Source organism: Cloeon dipterum, chromosome 4 (assembly GCF_949628265.1).
Source record: "Cloeon dipterum chromosome 4, ieCloDipt1.1, whole genome shotgun sequence".
Taxonomy (NCBI): Eukaryota; Metazoa; Arthropoda; class Insecta; order Ephemeroptera; family Baetidae; genus Cloeon; species Cloeon dipterum.
The window spans coordinates 6,246,498-6,261,761 of record NC_088789.1 but is presented as its reverse complement, the minus strand read 5'-3'; the positions used below and the strand labels follow the sequence as shown (position 1 = coordinate 6,261,761).

Below are 15,264 nucleotides of genomic sequence, written 5' to 3'. Positions count from 1 at the left end.
TACTACTCATTTCAAACCTTTTCCATTAAGCACCCCTTTTGAAGTGATTTCCAACGCAAGAGACATTAATCTTGGAGCAACGAACGCATTGCTCAAGATATTGAAACAAAAAGGACCCCAGCGGGATTGACTCTTGATTCTGACGCAACGGCCTCGTGGCTGGGATGAAATATTTCCGAGAGTGGAAACAATGGCTGATCTAATTATTCTAACTAGCCACACGAAGCTTGAGCCCCCCGCGGGTGCAATTGATTGATTTCTAGTGTAATGTACGTGGCTTGCTTTTTCTGCATCAAAAGTGAATGCAGCGCATTTGCTTTGACAAACAATAGAGGAGGAAGCTGATCGAAACGGTGCGATAGCATTGTGCGCTAGACAATGCCAAGCAAATCAGTTGTGACAGGGGTAAGAAGTGCAATAAATTGTCTCATCACTCTCGCACGCACCTACAAGGCGCCAATATGAAAGAATTTAATCGACGGAAAAATCAGCCGAGCGAAAATATTTTACCGCTCTTTATCTGTAGCTAATGATTCCTGACATAATTAACAATAAGCGACACAGTGAGGTTAATAGATATAAACAATCCAGTTTAATTGAATTCCACTAACCATGAAATAAACAAATGCACTATAAGTAATTCAAATAAGATTGATCTTTCATAAATAGTAATTGCGGAAAATTCCTTGGTGATTCATTTGCGTATATATAGCTAGTTTTATTAAACGGACTAGGGTATAAATGTAAAATGCGGAAGCCATTAAGATTTTTCCAAACAGTAATAATTTAAATATTTTAGTTATAAGGAATTTGTTACGACAAATTCCTCCAACCCGAGAAGAAATCACAGCAAGGACAAGTTAATTGGTCGGAACGCAGTTCTCTGAGGAAGGGTCGGTTATATAGTAGTTGTCGCGTCTTGTGCAAATTATTTCAGTTCTCTCTCTCTTCTCTTGCCGTCTAGTTGGAATTGTTAATGCAAGAAATTTTATATAAAGAGGAGGTAACAGCTGCTTGGAAGTTGCTGTGGTTCAAGAAACTTCTCTCGCAACAAACCAGCTAAAGTTTACACCCAAGATTGCAGCGAATCTTGTCTGCAAAAAGGGGAACCAAACTTATTGTGTGTGCGGTTGTATATTTAATTAATTCATCCATCATTCCACGGAGAGTATGCGTCCCTCCTTATTTTTTGAAGAGAGAAACATGCGAACACGATTGGAGAGGAGCGAGAGAGAAAGAAATTATTTTATATAGGTGTTTTGGCTCACTTTCGTGAAGGCTAATTTCCGAGCTATCATGTTTTAGGGTGTTTGCTCGCTCGTCTTGAGGTATTTGCCAAGTCATGGGAGCTTCATCTCTGTTTGTTTTATCCCGCTGCGTCCACAAATTACTCCACAATAATATTATGCACCGATTTTTATCAGCCGATGGCGCCTCCGACGAGCATTGAAATTATTTCGAGCCGCTCTCCCGCATTTTTAAACTGATTGATTGGAGAAAAAACGCGGCCCAGAAATTAATTAATCAGAAATCGAGATGACACCGAGATTTCCATTTCGATATGTGTGCGCGGAAGAATTAATTTTATGCGCTGGAGAAATTAATAACGCGCCGCGTGGACGGACGAGACGAGGCAATTTGTTTTGCGTCTTGTCTCTGGGGGTTTAATGAGCTGTCTGTCTGTTGGTTTTTCTCCGTGTCTAATCAATGACTGTGCGTTATTCGAAAATGACACGCGCGATGATTAGCAAAGTCATCCTCTCTCCGATCGACCAAAATGATCGATCCCTGCTTTGTACTCGGCAATTGAAGTTTGAAAATAAAACAAAAATTGTAGCGTTAGCGTTTTCTTCGTGGCTATAAATTAGAACTCCAAAGCTTATTTTTGGGATTATTAGATCAACTGTTAATAATATTTAATAATAGCTTTGTGTGTTGACGTATAATGTATAATGAACTGGTGAAAGAAATATCCGTGTGCTTTAAAAATCCGACGCCCCTGTGAGCCAGCACGAGGAGGAAATATCAACCTGACATCACCTTTACAAATTTAAATGTTGTGTTCCTTGAAGCCAAATCAATATGTACATTTTTTGTAAATTTACAAAGTAAGTGGAAGAGGTAAATTTTGTTTAGACAGATTGAAGCACACAAATTAAACATCTGGATTGACGTAACTTCAACTCATTTTATAATTGAATTCATCCCAACTTTTGCAGTATTTTTAATTTCTTTATTTGTATGGCATTGAATGTCTGCATCCTAAAATGACGGTCTGCTAGTGCTTTATAACTGCAAACTAAATATAGAAATTACTCCTTACCTTGTCAACCTTCTTCTTGTTGACCTGTTGCAAAACTTGTCTCATGTCCCCTTCCGAAGCCATCCTGTTGAACTTCTGCGTGCGCTCTTTGACGCTGATTTTGGCTTCAGGCTCTTTTTCCACGGACGACGCACTCTCCTGCCGACCATAAACGGGTCCAAAAATATTAAACACACGCGTGAATGAAAGTACAAAAAAAAAACATAATATCAAGCGCCATAAATTGTCGCCCTACATGATGAGCGAAGGTAATAAAAAGTTGTATTTGAAATAAAAATAAAAAAAGGGCGGCCGTTACATACAAGAGTTGGGCGTGCGGCGAGATGACCGGCGAGCTACATGACACGCGAGATGAAAAATTCGCGCGCATGAATTAAAACGGGGGAACGATGATGCCGCTGAAAAATTTAGTCTTTTTTCGCCACTCACACGATACACGGCCAGCAGTTATTGGGGGAGAAGCTAATTTATTGCATGTGTGTGTACTCACCCGCACTATGAAAAAGACAAACGGGAAAAATGAACAATTTCCGCTCCACGATTGCAAATATGTGTATATCTCAGACCGTGGCACTGACGTGTACTGGGATGGTCACCGGCCAAAATTATACTGGACGAAAATATTGACTTCGGAATCAGAACAAGTGCAGCACGCAGTGGATTAAGTGAGGCTAATGAGATTATCACACATACATAAGAGCTGTCTTGATTCTTTCATTAGTTGCGTTGCACTGAATTTTTCTTCTTGGAATATTCTATTTATTTAAAGCATAGCTCGGATATTTTAAGATAAAAATATCAACACAAGAGTAATTAACTTGATATGTTTTGAAGTGAAAGTAGAACGTAGAAAATAAATAATAATTAGGTCAGCTTTTATTATAAAAATGATAATATATTTATAGCTTATGAATTTTATTCATATTATTTGATGATTATAAAAAGCAAAAATGCAGCTCTTGTAAATTGTAAAAAAAAATTGGAGTAATCAGCAAGTCAAATAGGAGATTTTTTTCTCATGATATGTAAGTCTAGTTTAAAAATAAATTAATAACTGCAGCAGTTAATTTTGTTTTACAGGTAATTTACTGCTGACGAGGCCATGTTTGAAATAGTAACAGTATACGGCTTTGTAAGACATTTGTTCCCTAAAATCTAATTTGGTTTCCAGTTTCCAAATCAGCGGTGAGTAGTACTATTTGATAATTTTTCTTTCAACAATAATTATTTTTTAGTTTTTTTAACATCTGCTCAGCAAATCCCGTAAGCTATGAGCTCACCGGGCTTGAAAAGAGTTACCCACCCTTTTTTGGGGTTGCTCCCTGGCCGTCTCTTGTCCTTGAGTTTTAGGCCTGAGGACGACCTCCATTGGCACCTCAGGCACCGGCTGCAGCAAATTCTCCTTGCTGCCAAAGCCCTTATCGCTGCTGCGCCTGCGTGGGGGTACCGGCGGAGGCGGCAGGCCCCCGTTCTCAGCTTCCTGGCCCTCGACTACGCGGTAGGCAGGCGGTGGCCCGATGTACGGGGGTGGGCAACTAGGGCTGCTTCGCGGCGATAAGGCCGGGGGTGGCGGCGGCCGGTAGGGCGGCGGCACCCGGCCCGGCGACTCCATCAGGTTCTCCTGCGACAGGGCAGAAACCGAAAGCAGGGAGCCACTGAACGACGGGCTGGGTGACGAGGGTCCCAAGTTCCGGACCGGGCCCCCTGCTGGCGACCCAAATCCCGCGGACTCTATTGGGCCCTGGTAGCGCGGCTTCAGGGTCAGGTACTTTTCACCATGTTCGTTTTTGCTTATGTGTGCTAACGTGTTCACGTACTCCTTGAAATACATTTTGGCATGAACTGAAACAAATTACCGATATTTTTGTACTGCAATTGTCAAAACGAGTTATTTTTGTATTGCATTTTTTTGCAAGAAATCAATTTAATTTAAATTGCAAAAAATTCCATGCTTGTCGAGATGTTTAGCAAAAAAGTGGGAGTTAGCAGATAAATTATTCAACCCAAATTGATAGGCACTCTGCAATTCAGGAATGGCATTTAAGTCTTTGCCCTTAAGACATTACTGATCTCTTGAATTGAATCGTAAGGTTTTTGGAAAAAATAGCTGTGTGCTTTTAAAGTGGCTAGAGCAATGCCAGTCAACTAGATAATTTGATTTATTTCCGCTGCTGGATAGATTGAGATGAGGTGAGAATAAAATTCAAATGTAATAACTTTGCTAAAATCTGGTTTCCACTTGCAACTGATTTTGCATACAATTTTTGTAAATGATTTTTGTTTCCACGAGCTTGAAAAATGATGCCGAATGCAGCCCAAAGTGATCCAAAAGCTTCAGCTAGGTCACTGTAGAGGAAGCAAGTTAAACGTAAATATGACTTCAGATTTGATTTTTTTCGGGCGGGATTCATAGGGAACGACACCAAATACGGTCAAATACAGCGAAATTTAATAATTAACCAAAACTCACCCCTGGGGGTTAGGGTTGATTTCAACCCCCTCATATTCACATAACTGTTCAGAAGGAATCACTTAGTTATCAAGTCTGACTGTAAAATACGTGTAACTAGTGTAATAATTATTATAATCTAAATTTGGGGCGAAATAGTTACATTTTTCAAAATTCAAATTCAAATTTCCCAAATATACGAAAAAATGTGACTTTTTCAATGCTTTTTTCTTATGAAATTAATCAAATTTTGGCAACTTCAAAAATAAAATATTTGCTCCTTTCGGTATGCAAGAATATCTTCGCGTTTTGAGCATCTAAATGAGGGGCTGAGGGTTTACTAAAGGGGAAACACAAGTTGTTAACTTAACAGTTAAGTAAGTGTCATTTTTTGTGAGAGAGGAAAACAAAGAGCCTTAAACCAGCAATGTCAATGTGCATTGAAGCTATTGGAGTAAAAGCTTGTCTTTTATCTTTCACAGTATAAAGAGGTCAGGTGATCATTCTCACAAACTTAATCATTCTCCTGACACTTTGATTATGTACGTCAAAAATATAGCTCATATATTTTTTATAAAATTTCGAGATAGATTTTCAAATGTATGATTATAATGTACGTATCATACGTTCTTGTCCCCTCGCTTTGTGCACCGTTATGCTCTAAATAATTTTTTAAGAGAATCGAGTCAAGAACACAACTCACAGATTTATATAACGTAATAAACTTTCATAATACCAGTAAACCTCATTTAACTCAAGTTTTAAGTAATAAAGACTCGTAGGAAAGGGTAAAAGGTGTCTCTGGAGAGTCAAAGGGCGCAAAGTCCACGTTGAATTGCAGAGAACAACTTGCTCCAAGGCGATGTAAACAAACAAAACAAGCGTGTTTAGCGGACGCGTGAGGCAGAAAGATGTGATCGGCGGGCAGAAAATCAAATACCTTTCGACTCCTCGTTGGTGAGGAAGTATTTGAAGTGGCGCACGAGCTCATGGTTGGTCACCGTTCCGCCCCTGGAGAGCATAAACTTGCGAATTGATAACATTGACAGCTCCTCCGGAGCCGCCATGATTGCAAACTACACAACAAACACCTGTGGATTGCCAGTGTTGCCAACCTCTCGGAAGAGCTTCGTGCCAAACTAACACCACCTTAGCTTCAATCCCTGCACACACTACTTATGAGTAAAATTATAGTGTATGATTTTGCTTTCATAAAATCACTGAATTAAAAAATAACACCAATCAATGATTTTCCTTTATTTATTGGGAAGGATCTAAATCAAGTGACACCCCCCTTGGCAAGTGGTCTTCAGATTTTGATAAAATTCGGTGGAGATGTTGCCCTAGGGGACCTAAGTTGAACCCTAAAATATTAGGTGAAAATTCCAAAAATTGCCCATTTTACGGGGGTTCAAAATTTGAGATTTTTGAAAAAGGTGATGTTTACGGCGATTTGTAACTTTGACTCTGTTTGTGGTAAACACAAAAATTTGGTATCCAAAATAATCTACGTTTAATGCCAAACAACTTCCCCACGACGACCAACTTCGTAGGTCAAAGGTCAAGGTCACTAAATTGGGGTCAAATTTTTCAAAAAAATCCCACATACCCTAGTACATAAAATTTTGAAAATTCAAAATAGCCAAAATGTGCTTCATATTCATGGTAACAACATATAAAAAATTGGCGAGACTTATTTTTTTCTTTTTCGTGATATTTTGAATTGAGTGTTAAAAATCGGTGTTTTCCGGGTCTTCTGATCGCAAATAAAAACATCTTTTCCGCTTAATCTCAGCTTCTATGGGTCCGATTTAGAAAAACCGCACACCATTTGATACGTAATGACCTCACCTAGGTAATACAAGGGATCATAAGGGTGCCCACCCCCTTCGAACCCTTAACCACCCCCTGGAAATCCGAAAAAATTATTTTTTCATATATTTACTCTCTAACTTGATTAATTAAGCAAAATATTAATTAAACATGTTTTAAAATAATTAAAATATAAAATATTTTCATTTACTTTGTAGAAATGACTTTGAAAAAGTAAAATTGTTAATAATAAAATGATTCAAGTTCATTTTAAATATTTAATTATTTTGGGTTTTTGTTTATTCAAAATGGCTGATTTTTCTAAAGAATTTTAAAATATATTCTATATTTTACAATGTTTCTTTATAAATATAAACAAATGCAACCAATACCAATAATTTATTAAACACACAATTTTCACCAAATGATTATGGTTTAACAAATATTAATGGTTAAATTTATTTATAATAATAAAAGAACACTCTAGAATATATAAAATATGTATTAAGATTCTTTAAAAATATAAAAAATCAGCAATTTTGAATAAACAAAAACCCAAAATAATTAAATATTTAAAATGAACTTGAATTATTTTATTATTAACAATTTTACTTTTTTGAAGTTATTTCTACATAGTAAATGAAAATATTTTATATTTTAATTATTTTTAAACATGTTAATTAATATTTTGCTTAATTAATCAAGTTAGAGAGTAAATATATGAAAAAATAATTTTTTCGGATTTCCAGGGGGTGGTTAAGGGTTCGAAGGGGGTGGGCACCCTTATGATCCCTTGTATTACCTAGGGGAGGTCATTACGTATCAAATGGTGTGCGGTTTTTCTAAATCGGACCCATAGAAGCTGAGATTAAGCGGAAAAGATGTTTTTATTTGCGATCAGAAGACCCGGAAAACACCGATTTTTAACACTCAATTCAAAATATCTCGAAAAAGAAAAAAATAAGTCTCGCCAATTTTTTATATGTTGTTACCATGAATATGAAGCACATTTTGGCTATTTTGAATTTTCAAAATTTTATGTACTAGGGTATGTGGGATTTTTTTGAAAAATTTGACCCCAATTTAGTGACCTTGACCTTTGACCTACGAAGTTGGTCGTCGTGGGGAAGTTGTTTGGCATTAAACGTAGATTATTTTGGATACCAAATTTTTGTGTTTACCACAAACAGAGTCAAAGTTACAAATCGCCGTAAACATCACCTTTTTCAAAAATCTCAAATTTTGAACCCCCGTAAAATGGGCAATTTTTGGAATTTTCACCTAATATTTTAGGGTTCAACTTAGGTCCCCTAGGGCAACATCTCCACCGAATTTTATCAAAATCTGAAGACCACTTGCCAAGGGGGGTGTCACTTGATTTAGATCCTTCCATTGTGATTTTTATATTAGCTCTGCACTCATCGCGATAATTGAATTAAGATAAATTAAATACATATAATTATATAAACTACATTTTTAAATTAATTAATTATTTATTTAAGATAAAAATCAATTTGATCCTAAAAAGGCAAATTTTTATCAAAATTCTGAACAGCCGGGACAATGGGATTTTTTAATTAGTTTCAAAGCTCTTGCCATAATGCCCTTACTTATTATTGAAGATTTTTGCTTCAGCATTTTGTTTTGTAAAATACATTGCATAAAATTCAGCTTCATTAATTCAGTTGATAACTAAAATCTTGTTTTTCTTTTTGGTCGGACCAAAGGCAAAGGTTTGTCGGCTGGTGACCTTTTGCAATGCAGAAGGCTCTGCTCCAATATCGTATGTTTAAAAAAGGTTTTTTATAATTCATTAAGTATAAATGGTATATTTTACTAAAAATAATATTATTTTTCATTTATTCGTTTTTCCTTGTCGTCGTAGTATACAGCTGTAAAGATTACATACAGACGTAAATTGCATGAATTAACACAAACACTTAAGATTTTGTACAACAATTGCCCTGAATATTTAAAATGTTATGTTACCCCCATGTGCGATGTTGACTTGATAGGCAGGTCCAGAGCTCATCGATTGAGGCTTCTGGCTCCGCGTGTAAATGTTACTGTGCCTGAACAGTGCTTCCAAGTGCAGTGCTATCGTCAGTGGATAGTCTTTCACCAAATTTGTGTATGAACGAGAATTCAAGTGCGTTTAAGAAGAAAATTGAAGAAGCAATATTCTCAAGCTACCATTAATCATTACTTCCTTCCAAATGTTGTTCCTACATAATTGTATCATTACTTTATGGATGTGTGTTGATTTGGGGCAGAGTTGCCCTGTCAGCCCATAATAAAGTTAATTTTGAAACTATACAGCAGTAACAGCACAACATGCAATAGGTTCAGGTTTGGCATTGAAAAAAAATACAATATGTGTGAAATTTAGGCCAAAGAGCACAAAATGTTTTGGAGGTACGTGATCGTCTGTAAAGTTAAAAAAAATCGATATGCCGGCGTTATATATTATTGAGTGCATGCTGTAAAAAAATAGGCACAGATACCTTTTTTGTTCCGAATTCACATACCTGCGCCAACAAAAGATGCACCACAGCTAAAAGCCGCTCGCTCTTTTCACAAGAGGTTCTCTATTCAGCAATGAACTTTACCTGTGTCAGGTATGAGTCATGCATTCCATCCCCTGGATAAGCCCTAAAACCTCCCGAGTAAAATAGGTCGAAGTGAATTATACCGTCTCACATAGCTTCTAAGAAATATAAAATTTTCCCTGATCCATAAATAATATTATTAAGCAGACAACGATATCTTCTAAAGCTGGCATTTCAAAAAAAAACTTTGGAAAGAACTTTAAGAAATAATTGATTATTTTGGAAATAATTAAAATTTTAACGACAATTTTTATATTTTAAATAAAAATTCAATTTCGACCACAGTGACACAGTGTTGCACAGCACAGAAATGCTATTCTTTTGCCATCTCCTAAATGCCTCTGCAAGTACACAATCATGTAAGGCATAATAATCACATACTCGCGTCTCTTGTGCTGCGTTTTGCGTTTTATTATGAAAGGTGTTATTCACTTAAGTGCGGCAGGCGAGAAAAGAGACCACCTGCGAGCGTTCTCGCTCATTGCTGCTGTGCATGAGCAAAGAGGCGACCTACGACTTTAATTATATGTTATTTGCGTATTAATGCCAATAACACACTGCTCTCGCCTCTGACGGCTGGGCTGGGTGGGCGAACAATATATTATAATGGCAGGTGCAGTTGCTGCGCTACTGTGTTCACTCTTTGATTTTCATTTTTATACCTTGTGCCAGTGCCCTTCGCTCTGTATGTATTTGCCGATCAATTTGATTTAAATATTAAAAGCAGTGTGCTTTTGCGTCGTTGCAAATTGCGAAATGGTTCAATTTTGGTCACGTCTCACGCTGAACATCCGCATGAATTTAATTAAACTAAATCAACAGGCGCCTAATCGGCAGTTGTGAATGATAATTGGAATTTCTCGTGCCTTGACGAATTTCCATTTTAAATTATTCAATAATTAGCTGCTTAAGATTCACGGGCCATAGCCTAAATAATTTTTAAGCTCTCGCAGCTTCAAGCAGATCTGTGTGTGCATCGAAACGTGACTTTCGGAGCCGCGCGGCAGAGAGAAATTTCCCAATTTCAGATGATTGCCATAATTTTGATAATGGCCGGGCGCCGCAAACGCACTCAAGACGAAAGTAGCTGCAAACACGTTTAGGCCAAGAGAGGATCTGAATGAGCGCTTGATCCATTATCAAATAAGTGAGCACCTCGTCATTACACCAAACATATCGAATTAGATATAATTATACTTGATATTGATTTAATAGCCACTCAGCTAGCCGGCTTTGTAGCTGCTGCGAAAGAAATTAAATCAAAAGAAGTTTGGATGAAAAATGCTAAATGGATGGTGTGTACATGATCATAAAATAAATAGGCATGATCTCCAATTTAAAACAATCACCCTATTCTTTTTTTTCTCTATTTTTTCTCTATTATGTAAGCATGTATTCTAAATAAATTTTAGTTTGTACGTAACAGCTACTCTTAAAATTTTTTTTCCTGTTAATTCTATAGAGTAGGTTTTAAATCTTCATTAAGGTAAAACTAGTCAACTCAAATATGGAGTTAGACTTACGTTTAAAAATCGATAAAAAGAGTGCAACAAGTTTGAAAACGACTACGAATATGGATTGATGGATTACAGAAAAACTTGAATTCATCCCACAATCGTTTTGAATCAGTGTCCCCTTTCTAATTAAATTCCAGGCCTTAAAATTTCAAATTTTTATGTGAAGCTCAGGGTTGCATTTGCTTACCACCCGGTTTTTTACCACTGGTTTTTACCTCTCAATTTTTACCAATTACTTGCGCAATTATTGCAAGAAATGAATTTATTCCATTTTTCTTCATTGAAAATCTAAAATTTCGGTCGGAGTGCTCAAAATTTCCTTCACTGTGCAGATATTTTCTTTTAAATTGCCTCTATCTCTCTAAATTGCCCTATTGCCATTTCTCCAAAAATTTATCCCTGACAATTTTTCAAGTCGAGGGTATTATGCTAATAATTTGAAAATTATTGAAAAATAAGGTGAAAACATTGCCTATGCAAGAAACTGGTAAAAATTTAAAAAAACGTTTTTTACCAATGCACTGCATTGTTTTTAATTTCAAAGATGCGGGTTTTATGCAACCCTGGTTAACCCGAGTTTTGCTTTAAGATCTTGCTTAGAGATGGGTTAATTCCGAGTCACTCAGAGAAAAAGTACTCAATTAGAGACACTTCCGAAGTGTCACTAGCTGAGACACGAAAGAAAGCGCCTCAATTTGAGACACTTGGGTGAGCGGGCCAAGTTTTTCTAAGCTGCTACATTCATGACATTCATGTTAATTGCACTGACCGGGTCGAATTTCATGATGTGTTTTCGAAGCCGAAACCGGGTTTCTGTCGCCGAAATGTTGATGGTTCGACCCCCGGAGCCCTTATGCACATAAATTCACCACTGTAGCACTAATTTCACGCACAATTACACTGCTGAAAAGACTGAAACAACGGAGAAAACACGATGAACACAACCATTATAGAACCATACGCGGGAAACTAAACGCATTAGCAAGCTGTGAATTTAGACTTTCAAGTGAAAACAAAGGGACTGATTGGCCGATTTCAATTTTTTTGACCAATCACGAGTGCTGCCGAGTGCACCCAAATTTAATTTTAGCCAAAGGCGGGAAATGAAGATCGCAAAAAGATACATAATGTCCAAATAAAGACAGATTTTATTGTTCTTTCAAAACAAACCAATAAGTTTAAGAAATTAATTTAAAAGTCAAATAAACTTTTTAATTTGAATTAAAATATAAATACTGCTAATATTTATTAACTTTTTTTTGCTTTTTTTTATCCCTGTCCGAGGACCGGGAAGGGCGCGCACTGCACTAGCACGAATGCTGAAACCCGGGTCCCAATAACACCGCGAACGGATAACATGGGCGTACTAGGCCGCACAGGGACCCAGCCCACTCACGGGGCCACTTGCCTTCCGCACCGAGGACTGCATTGAAACGCTATACATTTGTCCCGTGAAGCCAAATCACGCATGCTGGAAAGGTGCAAAACCAGCAAGTAGCGAGTCGGCGCCGGTGCGCCTCCCAGCCCGTTGAGCAATTTGAGCAATTCAAGTCACTAAACTAACCACTTTTTGCCATTTCTGACATTGGGTAGCCAGTATTAGATCTCCGAACTGCTCAAATACCTCACATTGCTTTGACACTCCTGAGAGTGCCTTAACAATGCGAGCCAACGGGCTTTAAAAAATGTTTTTTTATTAAAAGAAAGTTAAAGAATAATAATATATTATAAAATTAAAAATTTAATAATTTTTTAAAGAACATTTTTTTAATCTCGAATGCTCTGCTGGAAATGATTAACATTGGCCGTTGGTTTCTCTTTCAGGTTATATTTTATTTTCAACTTTGGCTCGTTTTTATTCACTACATACTTGATTCATAGATAAATCTTTGTTTAATCAAAAGTTTTTACACCAATGAACTCGTGCAGTAACAATTGTCTATAAAACAAAACAAAAAATCATTAATGGTTCAAAAGATTTTTTATAAAATATACGACTGATGTCAAAGCAAATCATAAATTTATTGTAATGGCAAACTGTGCCTGAGGAAAATTACATTTTCGGTGATTGACTGACTAATTAATAAATATTGGTTGTGGTTGTTTCATATTGAAGGTGTTAATGTCTTCATGAATCTAGAGTTAGGAAATTGTAAATGAGCCAGAATCTGTGAAAGTAGCAAATTGTTGTTCAGGGGTCGATGGATTTTGAAGAAAATATTTTCACGTACACTTTGCACTAATTGACCGTCAAAACAGTTTAGAAAGCTCCGACTTTCCAATTTTCGCGGGTTTTGCAGGCGTTCAAATGACAAAATCTAGGAATTTTTAGTACTTTATAATTAACTTTGCTCAGGTGGTCCTAGAACAAAAATTAAAAAACCGTGTAACACGTCTCAGCAAGGCAAACAACTTTTAAGTTGATCTCAGAGTAGTAGGTCCCAGGTCAATTTCATAAAAATTGATTTTTTTTCATTTTAACTCAAATTTGAAAGTGAATAAATATATCGATTTTTTTTATTTTTTTCGTATCCATTTTGTAGAGCACAAAAAAACTAAGTTAGTAACGTTAAAATTTGGAATGGCGTTTTGCCTCATTTTATTAATAAAAATTGAAAACCATCGTTTTTTGACGCCGGTAAAAAACGATGAACGACCAAATCTTGACTTCAAATCATCTGATTTAAAAAAACCACATACCGTTAGACTAGTCTCGACGTCTCCAAGTGCAATAAATTGGTATGAGACCCACCAACCCCCAACCCCCTTTTAACCCCCTCAATAACCCGAAATTCAGCATTTTGCGTACTTTTCAACACCTTAGCACGACGTTGACGAGCAACAATTGTCTTCTTCAAAACAATTCAGTTATGTACTTTTTTCACTTCAAGACGAGTCAAACACGGCACTTATTTTTTGTAAATAGGACCACTACAACCCGAGATTTGGGTGCACCAAGTTTTTTTTATTGAGACGCGATGCAATAAAATGCTCGGTGAGCATCAAATCTCGAACTCTACACTAAAAATCTCGTCGCAATTATGAAATTAACTGAGCACACCGCTCAATTTGTCCTTACACCCCTTTCGGGATGTTTCATCCCATTCAACCCCTATTACACAAACCAATCCCATGTGCTTTCATTTTTTGCTTGTCTGAGACTTATAGTTTGAGTAAGTATCGGTATTCCGCAAGCCTTGTAGCCTTTCGCATCTTAATTTAAATGTATTATTGGTATTTATGTACCAATAATGTACTCGAGACTCGGATGAGCATGAACAAAATTAAGGTGGTTTTCCCAATTTTTGACAATCTCAAAAATCCCAAAAAAGAAAGACTAAGAATTAAAGATGTGTGTTATTCTTGAATGAGCTGAGATATATCGTTTTGAAATTTTCTCTATACCCAACTTAAACTTCAATTTGTTAACCTATATCAGAAATTTCGATTTTATTTTTCAGAGTGTTCGCCCCCCTTTGATTTTTTAGGTTCAGATTAAAAATTGAACGCAGCGTCTAGGGGTGAACGGGTTAGAGAATAACTTTAAGTGCCCAAGATAAGCGACGGCCCAAAGTGGCCTGACCGATTTGGCTACAGAAGGGATAAAGAATTTTTGAGTCACTTAAAATTTTAAAAACAAAAAAGTGACTATATTTGTTTCCCACACACTCAAAATTGCGCGTTAGATACACAGTGTGGTGCAGGGAATTCTTGTATGAGCCACACACAAGGCTAATTGCATTAATTATGCATGCCATCAATTAGACTATCCTCTATAATGTGTGCGCTGAACGTTTATTATATCCATATCCTGCTGCGGCTGCTGGAAAGCGCCTCAATAAAATGCAGACCAGAGACTGGCATGTTCAGGAAATCAATAAATTGGAATAATTACGCGCGTGTGAATATTATCAGCTGAGTGCAGTGGTCGGTCTCCTCGGTCCCGTGTGAAATACGTCCCCCTGACTTGCGGGTGTCGCGGAAAATAAATACAATTACAAACCTGTTCTAGCAAACAATATAATAATATAATTGATACTGTCAGTGTCGACAACGAATTTATTAAACTAATGCTCGATTTCGGCTTCCCATATATTTGGGTATTGAAGATTAAGCTTGGAGATGCGTCTCTCTCACTTAGAGACACTTCCGAAGTGTCTCTAGCTGATTGTGAGTCGCGAAAGCAAGCGACTCAAATTGAGTCGCTTGGGCCGCAAGTGACTCTATTTGAGTCACTTGGGTGAGCGGGCCGATTTTTTCAAAGCTACATTGTCATGTTAGTTGTATAGAGTGGTCCTGTCGCCAAATTGAGCGCTTTTCTGAAAGCTTTTGTTATACCGCACCAGCCTATTAAGATGAGCACACAGCTCTCTTGGGATATAAAAAGATTGACTGCTTAGGTAAGTGTCAGGGTAGGGACCCATACCCTAAAAGTGTGGAGGAATTTTGAGGAATAAACAATCGCCTTTTTGGTACGATGATGAAATGCGCCGGTGAAAAGTCGCAGATGGGAAACCTAATTATCAAGTCTTTTTTAATTGTTGCCTACCTTTT

The 15,264-nt window shown here is 37.0% G+C and overlaps 1 protein-coding gene across 2 annotated transcripts in view; it reads right to left on the bottom strand.

Moving 5' to 3' along the window:
- sowah (sosondowah) overlaps positions 1–5,871 on the bottom strand; it is a 28,489-nt gene extending 22,618 nt beyond the window's left edge. For both annotated transcript variants that reach the window (XR_010575367.1, XM_065492052.1), the window contains exons 1-3: positions 5,713–5,871; positions 3,627–4,165; positions 2,324–2,461 (exon numbers count right to left, since the gene is read on the bottom strand). Coding sequence is in view for 1 of the 2 variants with exons in the window: in XM_065492052.1 (XP_065348124.1) it covers positions 2,324–2,461; positions 3,627–4,165; positions 5,713–5,839 (804 nt within the window). In the remaining variant the exon portion in view is untranslated. The remainder of the gene's footprint in view (positions 1–2,323; positions 2,462–3,626; positions 4,166–5,712) is intronic.
- Between the last annotated feature and the right edge of the window lie 9,393 nt (positions 5,872–15,264).